Genomic DNA, 13,880 nt, shown 5'->3' with positions numbered 1-13,880 from the left:
GTCTGGCAACGCGTCAAAACGGTAAGAGCCCATTGATCGTGGCAAGGTATTGTCACAAAGGATATAAGGTCGCGGCTGGCCGTCGAGAAGCTCAAGGCGCGTCAAGCGCCGTGCTGGACAGGGATTTAGGTCATGGCAATAAAGCAGCAAAGCCCTCCGAGGACCATCGGAAAAATAGCTGGTTGAGGAAGCAACTCCTAGTCCCCGGCATCTGCCGGACTTTCATGACTGCCCGAGCGCTGGCGGGCCATCCTGGGAGGAACAAAATGGATGAACGCGGTAGGTGCGCTGTGCTAAAGTTTCCGAGGTCTTGACACTGGATTGTTGAAGTCTTTTCATACAGCCATCTTCACGCGGGTATTTGAAGGGCCTCCTGTATGTATAATCTAAGATCTTGCTGCACATGATGTACTAGAAAAGACAGGAATAGTCAAGAATTTGCACGTGCTGATGGAAAAACGATACTTAGTGTACGTCCAAAATACCTAGCTGCGTAGCTAGGTTACCTCGAAAGAGAATCATGTACGGATGAGGATTGTACTGGATCTCATCTAGTCTGCCACACTGGTAATCGGGTCTAGACGGAAGCGAAGTGCCACTTATATATTCAGGTGCGCTGGTCCTGGAGCAAATATCGAATGTTTGCTAGATTCTCATCAAACGACGTCATGTTTGGAAGTCCCAGCTCAACCTGGGACCTTGTGTTGTCCTGAGGACATAGGAACCCTGTATAACTAGGCATAGTGGTTGCTACTGCATAATACTTGGTGTAAGAACAAAGACGAATGCCGGAACTTACTGAGGAAGACGAGGAGATACGAGGCGATTCGCATCGTCAAAAGTTCACTTCCTCCGCATGATCCCACTGTACATCTTCCCAGGTCATTCCTGTCCTGAAAGCCTTAGGTTCAAGAAGTTGCACCCCAATCTACGGATACCTAGATTATGCGCTGAATCCGACTGGGCTCAGTTTGTCCACCTCCGTCGGGGCTCAGATTGCGTTCGCGTGATGCCTCTTCCCTCATCTTCGATCCGTACTATGCAGTCCCAGCCAGTTTTAGTAGCATTACGCTGTGCATCTACCATCTCACCTCCCCTGTGCGACCTAATTGCATTCTAGACTGCCAATCAATGATCCCAATAGTAAGCTTGAGAACGGTCCGACGAGATGATCCCAAATTGTCGTAGACCACATCCTACCCCTCTGTATGACGACGAAGAGCGATACATGTGGCACTCGAGTGAGCAAGGAGACCAAGGGATCTGAGCGGACAAGCCGGGTATAGGAGTTGAGGTCGTTCCCCGTGTTGATGGAAGTCTTCCATGATCAAATCTTTCTTTCGGAGTGAACACTTTCAGCGAGGTGAAGTCTGCCATTCCTCATTGTTCTTCTTTCACAAATCCCCCTTGCCTAGAAATCGGATTATCGAGCAACGTGGCAACCTATAAAGTAGGCGAAAATGAGGAGATTATCGGCAACACGATAAAGCTGGGAGACGGCCGGTGAGGATGATTGATACAATCAATGTTGTCGCATTGTGATGCAGAGCCCCAAAGCTTGTGAGTTTGTCAGAGGTGGCAGGTCCTGTCCTTCAGAGAGCTTGGGCAAACTTCCTAGGCTAGAACTTGGTGAGATATCCATAGTTTGTGCAAGGTCACGGTTTATGCCAAATGCTTCGTTCTAGAGTGCAAGAAAAGCAAGAGAGTTGGGCCAATGAAACGTTTTCAGTGCGGTGCACGGCCAATCATGATTTTTCAGCTAAGGCGACGAGCAGGAGAGGTTGCAAGGTCATATTGTGAGTCAGCCCGCTGAAAAAGAGCCAAAGTTGCTGGTGACTTCAATTATGTCCAAGTGGCCAGGTACGAACTCGTCCCCGGTGACCGGGGGATATGGGGCCATCACGGAAATCCCTGGAACGATTCCTTGGAAAGGATGTCGGCCAGCAGGAACCATGGCTCTGTAAGTTGGTTTGGTAACAGTGTGGTCTCGGTGAGTTTGACGGTCGGCCAGACCAGGTTCCCAAGGCTGTTCCGGTTGCCCAGTGCGATCTGTATCCTCGTGTTGAATCCGCCTTGCAGCTATTTTGAGGCCGGGCACAGGAGGGAGAGTAGACTGTTTATACGGGGGTGCCGAAACGGGTGAGGCACACGAGCCATCCCTTGTTTTGTGCTGGCAAGGTCTGCCTTGTAAGTTGTGCCCTGTGCCCTGAAGGAACGAGCCGCACAAGAAAGTTGGTGGAAGTCGAACCAAAAGCTGGAGATAAGAGCAGTTACCTAACAGCTTGCACGTGGTTGGTCGGGAGCTGCTCTCCAGCTTCCAGAACATGGAGATCCCCACCGTTATCGTGGCCTGGAGAGCACAAAATGACTTTATCGCCACTGGCTGTGCTTGGCGCCAAGAGCACACAAACAGCTGCCACTGTGACACGAGCGAGGCGCAACAGCAGAAGCTGCAGAAGGCTGAAGCAAGGCATACTCTGTATTTTGACAAGGCTCTCAGGATTATGGGAGAGTCATGTCGGGCAAAGCCGCTTACTCTGGAGGCAGCCAGGGCAGGCTAGGCTGGCGAAGTCGTCGACGCCAAGCCGCCCCCAAGTGGGACCGATTAAGGTAGCATTCCCCGACTCCATCAAATGATGGGGAAATATGTAACGTAAGATGATATGCTTAAATCTCCAATCTGCTAAGTAGTATCCGACTGTCATACAAATGACTGATCAGCGACGAATGACCTGGGCAGGTACACTGTCCGCCTTGTGCCACCGGGCTCCTGCTCCTCTGGTCTCGAGTCCTAAACAAGCGTCGAGTTAAGCAGTTAAGAAGCTCAAGCCTTCGGCTTATCTCTCATACGATCCATTGGCACTCGGCCAGGCCGTGGGAGCTTATCGCGGGGCACACCATGGAAGGTGCCAAGCTATCCGCCCCAAGCACTGGGCATTGGTTAGCGGCAGCCACGCGATGCGACCTGAGCCACGGAAGATTGGGATCATGGCTGCGGAGAATTCGTCCTTATCAGCACACGACAGGTTCGAGTCGAGTCTAGCGGCTCAGCCTCGGCGGGTTATTCACGGAGGTTGGCCTTCGGCCTCCGCTTGCCTCTTCTTATATTTCCCCCTCCCTTCCCTCTTTCCTTCTTCTCCTTACTTCTCATCTGCTTCTCCCTCCCGTCCCGCGAGCTCCTAGAATCCTCTAAGCGACATGGGTTACGAGAAAGACGACGGCATTTCCGTCGCCCCTCAAACCCCCCAATATGATGTCTCTCTCGCTGAGAAGGGCGTCCTGGAGGTGCCCCAGGAGAATGAGCTTCATAGAGCGCTCAAAGCTCGCCACATTACTATGATCGGTGAGAGGTTCTGTCGCACACCGCGCCCGACCTAGCTAACAAGCTGCATCTAGCCATCGGCGGTGCCATTGGTACAGGTCTTATTATTGGAACTGGTTCCGCGCTCGAGAAGTAGGTACTCCAGTTGCGACCTTGCCATAATGCAGCTGACTAACGGACGTCTAGGGCTGGTCCCGGCTCGATCCTCATATCCTACTCGTTCATGGGTTTCATCGTCTACCTCGTCATGTGTGGTCTCGGAGAGATGGCCACTTGGTTACCTCGTTCTTCTGGTTTCACTGGTTACGCCGTCCGCTTCTGCGATCCTGCTTTGGGTTTTGCGCTTGGTTATACGTACGTCGCAAACGCTTTCATAAAGGGGAAACGGCCGCTGACAACGACGTGACAGGTATTGGTTCAAATATATCATTGTTACGCCGAATCAGTTAACAGCCGCTGCGCTGGTCATTCAATATTGGTTGCCGGCCGACAAGGTCAATCCTGGAGTATGGATCACCATATTCCTGATCCTGATCGTCTTCATCAATTACTTCGGCGTTGGGTTCTTTGGAGAATTCGAGTTCTGGCTCTCCTCCTTCAAGGTCGTCGTCATCATCGGACTGATTCTACTCTCCTTCATTCTTATGCTGGGAGGTGGCCCCGACCATGACCGCAAAGGTTTCCGCTACTGGAAGGATCCGGGAGCTTTCAACTCCTACATCGACCTGGGCCCAGATGGCCAAGGCTCGGCTGCTGGACGCTTCTATGCCTTCTGGGCAACTTTGGTCTCTGCCACCTTTGCGTACCTCGGCACAGAACTCGTCGGAGTGACAGTCGGCGAGGCTCAGAATCCCCGCAAAACGATCCCACGCGCCATCAAGCTGACCTTCTACCGTATCCTCTTCTTCTACGTGATTAGCGTTCTGCTCGTCGGCACCCTGGTTCCTTACGACAGTGAAGAACTCCACGATGCAAACTCCGCGTCCACCTCTTCAGCCGCCTCCCCCTTCGTGCTGGCCATCCAGCTCTCCGGTATCCCTGCGCTCCCCCACATCCTGAACGCCTGTATCCTCGCCTTCGTCTTCTCCGCCGCCAACTCAGATCTCTACATCGCCACCCGAACCATCTACGGTCTCGCCAAAGAAGGCAAAGCACCCAAGATCCTGACCAAGACCGACCGCCGCGGCGTCCCATACGTGGCTCTGGGAGTCTGCACCCTCATCGCCCTGATCTCCTACATGAACGTCTCCAGCAGCTCCAAGACCGTCTTCAAATACTTCGTCGACCTCGTCTCCCAATTCGGTCTCCTCAGCTGGATCTCCCTCCTCGTCACACACATCTGCTTCGTCAAAGCCCGCGAAGCCCAACAAGTGCCCAAGAGCGAGCTCGCTTACACCGCGCCCTTGGGAGTCTGGGGGTCCTACTTCGCCCTGTTCTGGTGCATCGTCGTCTCCCTAACCAAGAGCTTCGACGTCTTCACCGGCGACACCTTCAACTACAAGACCTTCATCACCTCCTACCTCGGTATCCCTCTCTACCTGATCCTCATCTTCGGGTACAAGTTCACAACCCGCTGCAAGCGCGTCCTGCCCCACGAGGCAGACCTCTACACAGACAAGGACGCCATCGACCGCGAGGAAGCCGCGTACCTCGCTCAGCAAGAAGCGAAGAGGGCCGCGCAGGGCAAGAACCACAAGCAGGCGAACTGGTTCTACAAAACGTTCCTCTCTTGGCTGTTCTAGACAACGCACTGGCATTTTGTCTACGTCTAGTCTTACGTGTATTAATGTTTATGTCTATGCTTAGCTTACGCTTATGGGTTGGGTTAGATTGCCATACCTTATGTATCTTGGTATAGCTATGAGAATCATGCTGTTGTCACGATTACCGTCTGTGAATCGTTGTTCTGCATACACTCCGTAGATGCTTGTATAGCGGTTCGGACTCTCTGTACTCGGCTCCAACCCTACCCTAGAGCTCCCCGCCCTTCAATCCCAGATGATAGGTCCCTAGTAATATCCTTGAGCCCATAAAAGGGTTACATTATTCAATCAGTACAATTCGAGTAGTATACTCCGACGCGCTTCGGCCACTCTGTATATTAGGTTTGCGGCTCCGTCTACGGTGGGTTATTATGACGCAGGCTGGGACTCGGACCGTTGTCCGTATCTAATCCTATAGTGCCATACAGAACCCAAGAGAAACCAGTATTAGTAAAATGCTACAGAAACCAGATTAGTAAGAACCCTACAGAGCCCAGTATTACTAATGAGAGTATTCGAAAAGAAAAAATATAAGGCCCATTCCTGATGGGCAGATTGTATTTATGGTTGCTGTCATTATTCATTACTCGACATGTGTAAAAAGAACTACCTACTTGGTTTGGTGATGGTTTGTGGTGATGGTTTGTGGTGATGGTTTGTGGTGATGGTTTGTGGTGATGTTTGGTGGTGATGTTTGGTGGTGATGTTTGGTGGTGATGTTTGGTGGTGATGTTTGGTGGTGATGTTTGGTGGTGATGTTTGGTGGNTGGTGGTGATGTTTGGTGGTGATGTTTGGTGGTGATGTTTGGTGGTGATGTTTGGTGGTGATGTTTGGTGGTGATGTTTGGTGGTGATGTTTGGTAGTGATGTTTGGTGATGTGTGTTCTATCGAGGCCGATGGAAGTCGAGAGGTTGCTGAATCCTCGCTGGCCCCCACTTGTCGTAGACTATTTCCAGGTCCTCATCGGGGTCTCTGAACTCTCCCTGACTTTCACGTGACTCGTCGGCGAAAACCGATGATTTCTCAGCAGAAGGTTCCTCAACAGCCTGGAACTCGGCCTCCCAATTGATGATGTTGCTGACTCCAGGGTGGTCCTGCTCCATAAGAAACTGGCCAAATTTGAGAACAGCGTTGAATGCTTCAATCCCAGTGGGGACTATATACTCGGGTGGCAGGAGGAATCCGTAGCTGCCGCGATCACGCAACTTGATCTGGTAGGCGTAGCGGGTTCGCAGCTGGTGATAGAACCAGTCAAGCGCGCTGCCGCCGGAACTACCGCCTACCGGGAAGAAGCTCTTGGTCGACTTCTCGGCATTGGCAGGCGTTGCGATACCCTCGCATGCAGACGTAACATCGTAGGTTTCATGTGTTGTTAGCCGGATGACTTTGGCTAGGCCGAGACCAAGCTCTTCCAGACTTTCTAGAGTAGGTGGAACTGATGAGCAGGAGTAGGAGAAGGGGTAAAGTATTTGCTGGGAGTAAGAGTGAAGGTCTAGAAACCCGACGATTCGAGCGTTGTTGTGCTCTGTCTCGTTGAGAGCCCACTGCGCTAGTTGTCGTGCCTCGACGCCTTCGAACGGCTCCTCTCCTGCGTAGTTTTCAGAGCATGGGTTGAATTGCGTCTGATCGCCGTCCCATTCAAACGACCATGACCGGTCCAGGTCAATGCCGGGACAGAATCGGAAACTGGTTGGTTGTCTGTTCTTGCGCCATAGACGGTCAGACTCCCAAGTATAGACGTATCCGTCCGGGTTAGTCGTGGGAACCAAGACCCAATCGTAGTCCTGCAGCATACTGGTCACCGCCGCTGATGTTCCATACTTTGTCATCAATTTATAAGCAATGTGCGTGACCGTGGAAGTACTAATCCACTCCCGGGCATGGTTGCCGCCAACTATGAGAATCATTGGACGGGGTTCGTTTGAGTCGGAGTTACGCAGACGGCCCAAACGTAACGCGGGAATCTCACGGCCTTCGTAAGAAAGGCCAACCGTAATCATCCGAACATGCGAAGAAAACATGGACGCCATAAGCTGCATCCAAGGTACAATGACCGATAATGGCTGATACTCGCGAAAGAAAAGGTCGGTCGAGCGAGCTGATGATCTGGATTTGAACTGTGTGTTGAGTCCAGAGGGCCGATGAGTTGGGAATGTGTCGGATATCATTTCGGGTAGGTTATCGATGAGAGGAGTGTACGAAGTCTGGAGGGAGTCTGGCAATAGACCGAGTAAGGAAGGTATCTGTAATCGAAAGGGTCAGCAATCGCGTCCGGACATTAATTCCCTCAGAAGAGTCTAGAAACGTACGACTTCTTCGGCGAGTCGAATATCAACAAACTTGGGGGTCGAAGCCCAGACATCCAGGAAAAGAATGTTGGTGGCCTCCGTCAGCGCCTTTGCCTCTGATATGCTTTGGATTCGAAATCGAAGAACGACGTCACTTCCATATCGAAAAGAGCCCTTGAGAAGGGCAGTTTGATGGTGAATTGATGAAGGTGTGCGAGCCTTTGTAATTCCCCATACTGATTCGATAATCCAGTCTCGAATGCGAGTCCATGGTCGTTGCGGATCAGACGGTGATGATAAAAGAGACACGGCTTCGACGGGAGGCGGAGGAGTGATGCTGGACCCGGCGGGAACTGCGGCGGTCGTTATCGCCGATGTGGCCAGCACCAGAAAATATAGCGAGCGTAAATAGCGCATTATAACGAAAGCGTATCAGTATGTCATTGTTCTGTTGTAGTAAGAGTTGTTATACAGGAAAAAGAAAGAGAGGCGTAATGGAGATGGATGGGTTGAAGATAAGAGCAACCGTGGGAGGGTGGCAGCTGCTGCCTGAGCTTTGAGGCAGGCCGGGCAGTGGTCGCACCTTCCCAACTGGCTGCCATTGACTCACTCTGCAGTTGTACTCCGTAGGCCGTCGGGTGTACAGAAGGCTTTCTGAGTCTGGTCATGAAAGCTGCCTACCCTAGGTATGTTCGAGCCGTCCAATATTTATCCGACAGCACTTCAGTCCGAGTTACAATACAAACTATTTCATCTAGGCATCAAGATACTCGACTCCGTTCTGCATTGGGCTTAGTGGCCCAGATTTCCGGGACGATTTTCTCTCCAGCTTCGCCTGCCCCAGTCTCACGGTCTGGACTCTCTGAGTTCCTTGAACACGTACTCTGGAATGCAAATGTTGAACGTAAACCCTCCAGCCTTTCAGAGTCCAGAACTTTCCCATCGTCCTCTGGTACTCAAGCTGGACTGCCGAATCGAATAGTATTGTGCTGTTTTTGCTGGTGTGCTGCCCTTGCTTATGGCCGCTAGACTCTACAGCCCCGGCCAAGCACTATAGAATCAGCGAACCGTTGACTCAGATGCTCACATTCCCACTGGCTCTCTTTCTATAGTCCCTGATATTAAGATATAAATACCGTCAACTTTTAAAGTACCAATTGTCGACCGTTCTAGCAGTGTGGCTCATCAAAATATAGAAGCACCCACCGCGTTCCACCACCACGCAGCCTTTTCATCATTTACATGCTCTGTACACCGTTACTCCGTAGGCTCCGATTGGGAATCGATCTGTAGGATAGCACACGAGCTTACGAGTTCTTCGTAACTGGTTTCCAGTTCTGACCGGGCCTGCTCTATGTGGCCCAGAACACACGTGCCTCGCCCAGCCTGCCAGGCTTGTTCGCCGACCCGCCAATTTCTCGTCCATCATCATCCTGCATCGTCATCTCAGCTCCTCGCTCCCCTCGATATCTCCTCCTGGCCTCATCTCTTTTACCTCAACAGTCCTCCAACCTGGATTCATCCTTACCCCGTGGATAGAACGCCCATAGTTGCCGGACCCTTCCCGCCCAGGCTAATTTCCACAAGTACCTTGGATCCTCCAGGCCCGTCTTCGCTCCCCTCACTGTGTCGACTGCGCGCCTTATCGGGCCTGTTTTCTCTCCACGAGTTTATGGTCAAGAAATGTGAAAAGGGCTCTAAGTAGTTGGGCATTACCATTGACTCGGAACCGCAGCGTCTATTGTTTTCTTTTCGACCGGGTCTCCCGTACCCCTTCGCCCCTTTTTCCCCGGTTTCACTCGATCGTCAGCTTCGTCTCTCCCTCCTTGTCGGCTCGACTGTCTTCATTACCTCTCCTTCGATTCGCAATGACCAGTAATCCCCATTAATGGTGGTTCCTCGATTCAATTCGACCCGACCGCATCCCCGCACACTACACTCCGACCGCAGTGCCGCCAAAAATAGACGGATGTGATCGAAGGGATTGCGCATGGGTCTTTTAGGCATTCCTCGTTGCAGGGTATTCTAGGATCAGGCCCTGCTCAGATTTGCCATCGCCATGCATTGGAAAGGATTACGACTCGGCGCGTTATATGACAGCGAATCCAAACGAAACTTGGCCGAACCGCAGTCCCGCCATAGCGAGCAGCTAGCTCGGTCTACCCTCTCAGCAACGAACCTACCACCGCGAATATCCGAGTCCTCCGCTCGTTCACCACTTTATGCAGGGCAGGATGATGATGACCATGGTGAGCCGGAGCAGGAGAACCATGGTGCCCTCGCTGCGGGGAATACGTCGCTCAAGAGCAAGATCCCCAATGCACTACACTCAAGTTGGGACCCCTTGAATCGCCGCGGAAACCGTTTCAGCCTCATGAGGCTTCGCCATGCTTCTGACCCTCAACTGTCAAAATCTTATGCTAAAGGAGAAGCGGACGTTCCGCCAGTGCCGAGTATACCTCGTAAGTGAACGCCTAAGCTCGTCGCTCCCCTTCAATAACTAACCCTATCCCTTGCGCTACAGCTCCTACCATAATCACCACCGCACCCACAAGCCATGAACTAGACCAACCAGTAAAGCGAAAGAACAAATTCTCGATTTTTCCAGACTCAAGGAAGTCTATGGAAACATTGCCAGAACAACGACCCGTCCGCAACGATCAGGCCAAACAGTCTCAAGACTCAACCGGGTCGCAGAGTGCCGATACTTCATTGACAGCATCGAGAATTAGTACTGAAGAGCCGGGGCGCCTCTCAACAACATCAATTCGAAGTGCCGGTCGCGATCGACCCAACGGTTCACATCGCTCTTCCGTGGTGGATGTCCGATTCTCCGAGTCTTCTCGCTCCGATCAAAGCGCTGGAAACAACAATGACATTTCTCGAACAAACTCGCCAATCGGGGGCACAGGCCCTGGTACAAAAAGGTTTCGCATGCCCCGCTTGAAGAGAAACCGCGTCCAGTTCCCGCTACCTCCAAAACCCACCGCGGACGATGGACAGGTACCGGCCTTAACCCAGTCCAGATCCGTCCCTGACGGGCCAGCTCGAAGGTCCGACGCGTCGGATGCACAGGACCACATCTCCCCATTACCATCTCCTTCTCGGTCATCTGCCGGTCTATCGGCCACGCGTCCGCCTTTTGCGCGAAATGATTCAACAAACTCCGCCCATTCCCTGCATTCTTCGCCCTCGGTTCGAGATGGGCTCAACCGACGTTTGTCGACCAAAAGAGCAAGGTCGTCCACTCTGGACTCGGTCACCAACATACGGGATACCGAGCCGCAACCATCCCCTAACCAACCCTCGTCTGGCAGAACCTCGTTCTCAACTACCGGCCGTAAGAGCTTTGGTGACATTTTCGGCATCACCCAACGCTTGCGACAAAACTCGGAACCAGGTTATTTCCGAACCAACAGTTCACCCGGCGGTACAAAAGCCGCGCCCTCACCTCTTACTAAAGTCATGTCTTATCCAAAACGAGAAGATGGTGACACTCCCGCTACCTATCTTGCACGATTGGAAGAGACCATCCCAAAGAGCACAATTGCTGGAGTTCTTTCTCAATCGGGCGAGGACTTCTACAAAAATGCGTTGCGAAAGTTCATGCGCGGATTCTCTTTCTTCGGCGACCCTATTGATATGTCGATCAGAAAGCTCTTGATGGAAGTTGAATTGCCAAAGGAGACCCAACAAATTGATCGCTTTCTACAAAGCTTTGCAGACCGATATCACGAATGTAACCCGGGGATCTTCGCATCTACAGGTATGGTCTTGATCATTCGCATTCCCACCTTGGTTTATACTGATTACTTGTATAGATCAAGCATATTTTATCGCTTTCTCCATTCTCATCCTACATACGGACGTGTTTAACAAGAACAACAAACGTAAAATGCAAAAAGGAGATTATGTCAAGAATACACGCGGCGAGGGCGTGGCAGAAGACGTCTTGGAGTGCTTTTATGAGAACATATCTTACACACCTTTCATTCGTATCGAGGACTCCAACCTCAGCACACGCCACTTGGCAAAGCCTAAAAAGGCTTTGTTTCGGGTCCCGAGTGCTGAGAATCTTTCCCGTGCATCCAGAGGAGAGCCCGTTGACCCTTACGCTCTGATTATGGATGGAAAGCTTGACTCCCTACGGCCAAGTCTGAAGGATGTCATGAACCTAGAAGATCCATACGGCTGCAATCCTACTACAGGCCCGGCAGATATTGACAGCTTACATCGGGCTTTCGCTCAGTCAGCTATCTTGCAGATCGTCTCTGCGCGATCCCGCCCCGATGCTTTCATGCCGGCTAGTATGGAAAATCCCGCTGATTCCAACCCGGGATTGGTGGACATCAAAGTTGCTAAGGTTGGATTGCTCTGGCGTAAAGACCCAAAGAAGAAGAAAGCTCGCTCCCCCTGGCAGGAATGGGGCGCCCTTCTTACCTTGTCGCACTTGTATTTCTTCAAGGACGTGAACTGGGTGAAGTCCCTCATGGCTCAAGTCGACGCTCACCAGAAAGAAGGTCGCCGGCGCGCTGTGGTGTTCAAGCCTCCATTGAATAACTTTAACCCGGTTGCGATGATGTCTACAGACCATGCAGTGGCTCTACTGGATTCCAGCTACAAGAAGCACAAGCACGCTTTTCTCTTTGTACGTCCGAATTCCCTCGAAGAGGTCTTTCTAGCCAACAACGAGACGGACATGAATGACTGGCTAGCAAAGCTCAATTATGCGGCAGCGTTTCGCACTACGGGGGTCGGAGCAAAAGGCATGATGACCAAATATGACGCCCAACGCAACCGAATGAGTCGTCGGCCCTCATTCCAGTCAGAAATGTCTCGATTTTCTCTAGACAAAGAAGCCACCTCTCCAAGTTCTGGTGTAGGTGCAGCCGAGGAGTTTATGACGGCCAGAACAAAGCTCATACAACAGAAGATCAGAGAGGCGAACGAGACGCTTTTCATCACCCAGAAACAACTCGATGACATTCTGCGGAACGCTAGGCATCTCCAAGTTTTGACTCCTGTCCATACACGTGCGAGAGAACAGCTAATCATGGCTGCCGGCCGCATGTCGGCGAAGCTCAAGTGGGTAAGGCAGGACATCTGGCGCACTAAAAGTCACCGAGAGGTACTGGTACGCGATCTAGGCGAGGACAACGATCAAGCTGGTATGGCACCTGAGCCACAGCGTCTTCGCTTGGAAATACCAGCGTCCAACTCACTTTCTGGTAATGGGGGTGAGGCGGTCTGGGATAAACAGTTGTCCCCAATGATTACAAAATCTCCAAGCATTGCTCCTGAGAACTCACCGTCAGTCCAACAAATGTCGTCGCCATCATCTAGTGTTGGTGGCGTACGACGACCCAGTCTAGCTACCTCCGTGACTTCGCCGGATGTCATGCTGCGTGCAGGCAGATCGCCGTCAGTAGACAATGTCAATGAGCGAGCAAATTCGGTTTCGCCCAATCCACCATACCCGTTGGAGCGTGAGGCTTCGGTGCTCAGTTCTGGCAGCAAGATGGACGTTTCGAGCCTAGCCTCTAAGACTTCGAAGTTAACACTTCCCGGAAGCTGCGATGATGGCGAAGAGCGTCTCCTCCGTGAGGTTGGACTGTTGGATTCGAATAAGTCTTCTTCTCGCAAAGGGTCGGTGACGGTCGATGGTGTGGATTGCGAGTCGAAGGAGGATGCTCCCGAGGGATCCCAGGATCGGATGAGCCGGGTCCGCCACAGCTTCCACCGTACGTTACGCGATTCGTCCGGCGGCCATCACTATCCTCGTAGTAGGAAACGAGACTCTACACCGAGTGTTACCGCTGTAGAAGACAGTCAAGGCTCCAGTGAATCGGGCGGTCTCTCCCGCAAGGGTGGCAGCTTCACTGTGCATGGCAAAAAGGCATCCATAGTGACTTTCGGCTCTGACTGGCAGAATATGCCACCAGAAGAGCGCCTGAAACTTCGAAAACCTACCCCTTTTGAAGAGCCGCGAGCGTCGGACACGGATCTCGTTAGCGGTGGAGAATCAACTCGCTCCGGATTGCGGGCGTCGTTGGACATCCCATTGAGACTTTCCGAGGAGAAAGTCGAGGATCGACTCGATACGCGCTCAGTCCTCTCCGAGGGCGCAGTTTCCGCAGCCTCTCACGAACTCATCTCGCCGTCAACGATCATCCATGAAGGTTCTCCCTCCGTGGCGGTTCAGCAAAGTCCCGTTGACGAACCCCCGACACCAAAGCTACCACAAGCCATCCACGCATAAAGGCCGTCCTTTTAGTCGACCATGACTTTTTGTTCTTGTGACGACAATTATACCCTTTCGTTTTACTTTTTCCTTGGTTACTTCTCAGCGTCTATTCTCAACATTATGCATCTCTCTATTCTGATCGATAGACTTACTTACGCCGAATACGGTCTACTTTACCTTACCTTACCTTTTCTTTTTCTTTTTACTGCTTCATTGATACTTGCATGGTCGAGTGGGCGGATGGTCAATTTTTTGGGTCTGA

The 13,880-nt window shown here is 51.9% G+C and overlaps 3 protein-coding genes across 3 annotated transcripts; 2 read left to right on the top strand and 1 right to left on the bottom strand.

The window, feature by feature from the left end:
- Positions 1 to 3,198: 3,198 nt before the first annotated feature.
- Positions 3,199 to 5,064, top strand: DSM5745_02305 (dicarboxylic amino acid permease agtA; the record flags this gene model as incomplete). The annotated part of the gene is made up of 4 exons (XM_026744321.1): positions 3,199 to 3,343; positions 3,397 to 3,454; positions 3,509 to 3,676; positions 3,732 to 5,064. 4 exons carry the CDS (start codon positions 3,199 to 3,201, stop codon positions 5,062 to 5,064), a joined length of 1,704 nt encoding a protein of 567 aa, XP_026607484.1.
- A 906-nt stretch (positions 5,065 to 5,970) lies between these two features.
- DSM5745_02304 (M14 family metallopeptidase) lies at positions 5,971 to 7,791 on the bottom strand (the record flags this gene model as incomplete). The annotated part of the gene is made up of 2 exons (XM_026744320.1): positions 5,971 to 7,329; positions 7,396 to 7,791. 2 exons carry the CDS (start codon positions 7,789 to 7,791, stop codon positions 5,971 to 5,973), a joined length of 1,755 nt encoding a protein of 584 aa, XP_026607483.1.
- A 1,642-nt stretch (positions 7,792 to 9,433) lies between these two features.
- DSM5745_02303 (Arf family guanine nucleotide exchange factor SYT1) lies at positions 9,434 to 13,633 on the top strand (the record flags this gene model as incomplete). The annotated part of the gene is made up of 3 exons (XM_026744319.1): positions 9,434 to 9,836; positions 9,899 to 11,140; positions 11,196 to 13,633. The coding sequence occupies 3 exons, from the start codon at positions 9,434 to 9,436 to the stop codon at positions 13,631 to 13,633; spliced, it is 4,083 nt and encodes a 1,360-aa protein (XP_026607482.1).
- Between the last annotated feature and the right edge of the window lie 247 nt (positions 13,634 to 13,880).

The sequence above is a fragment of the Aspergillus mulundensis genome, assembly GCF_003369625.1.
Source record: "Aspergillus mulundensis strain DSM 5745 chromosome Unknown scaffold_1, whole genome shotgun sequence".
In the NCBI taxonomy this organism is placed as follows: domain Eukaryota; kingdom Fungi; phylum Ascomycota; class Eurotiomycetes; order Eurotiales; family Aspergillaceae; genus Aspergillus; species Aspergillus mulundensis.
The sequence above is the reverse complement of the archived record's forward strand: the minus strand, read 5'-3'. Positions and strand labels throughout refer to the sequence as shown.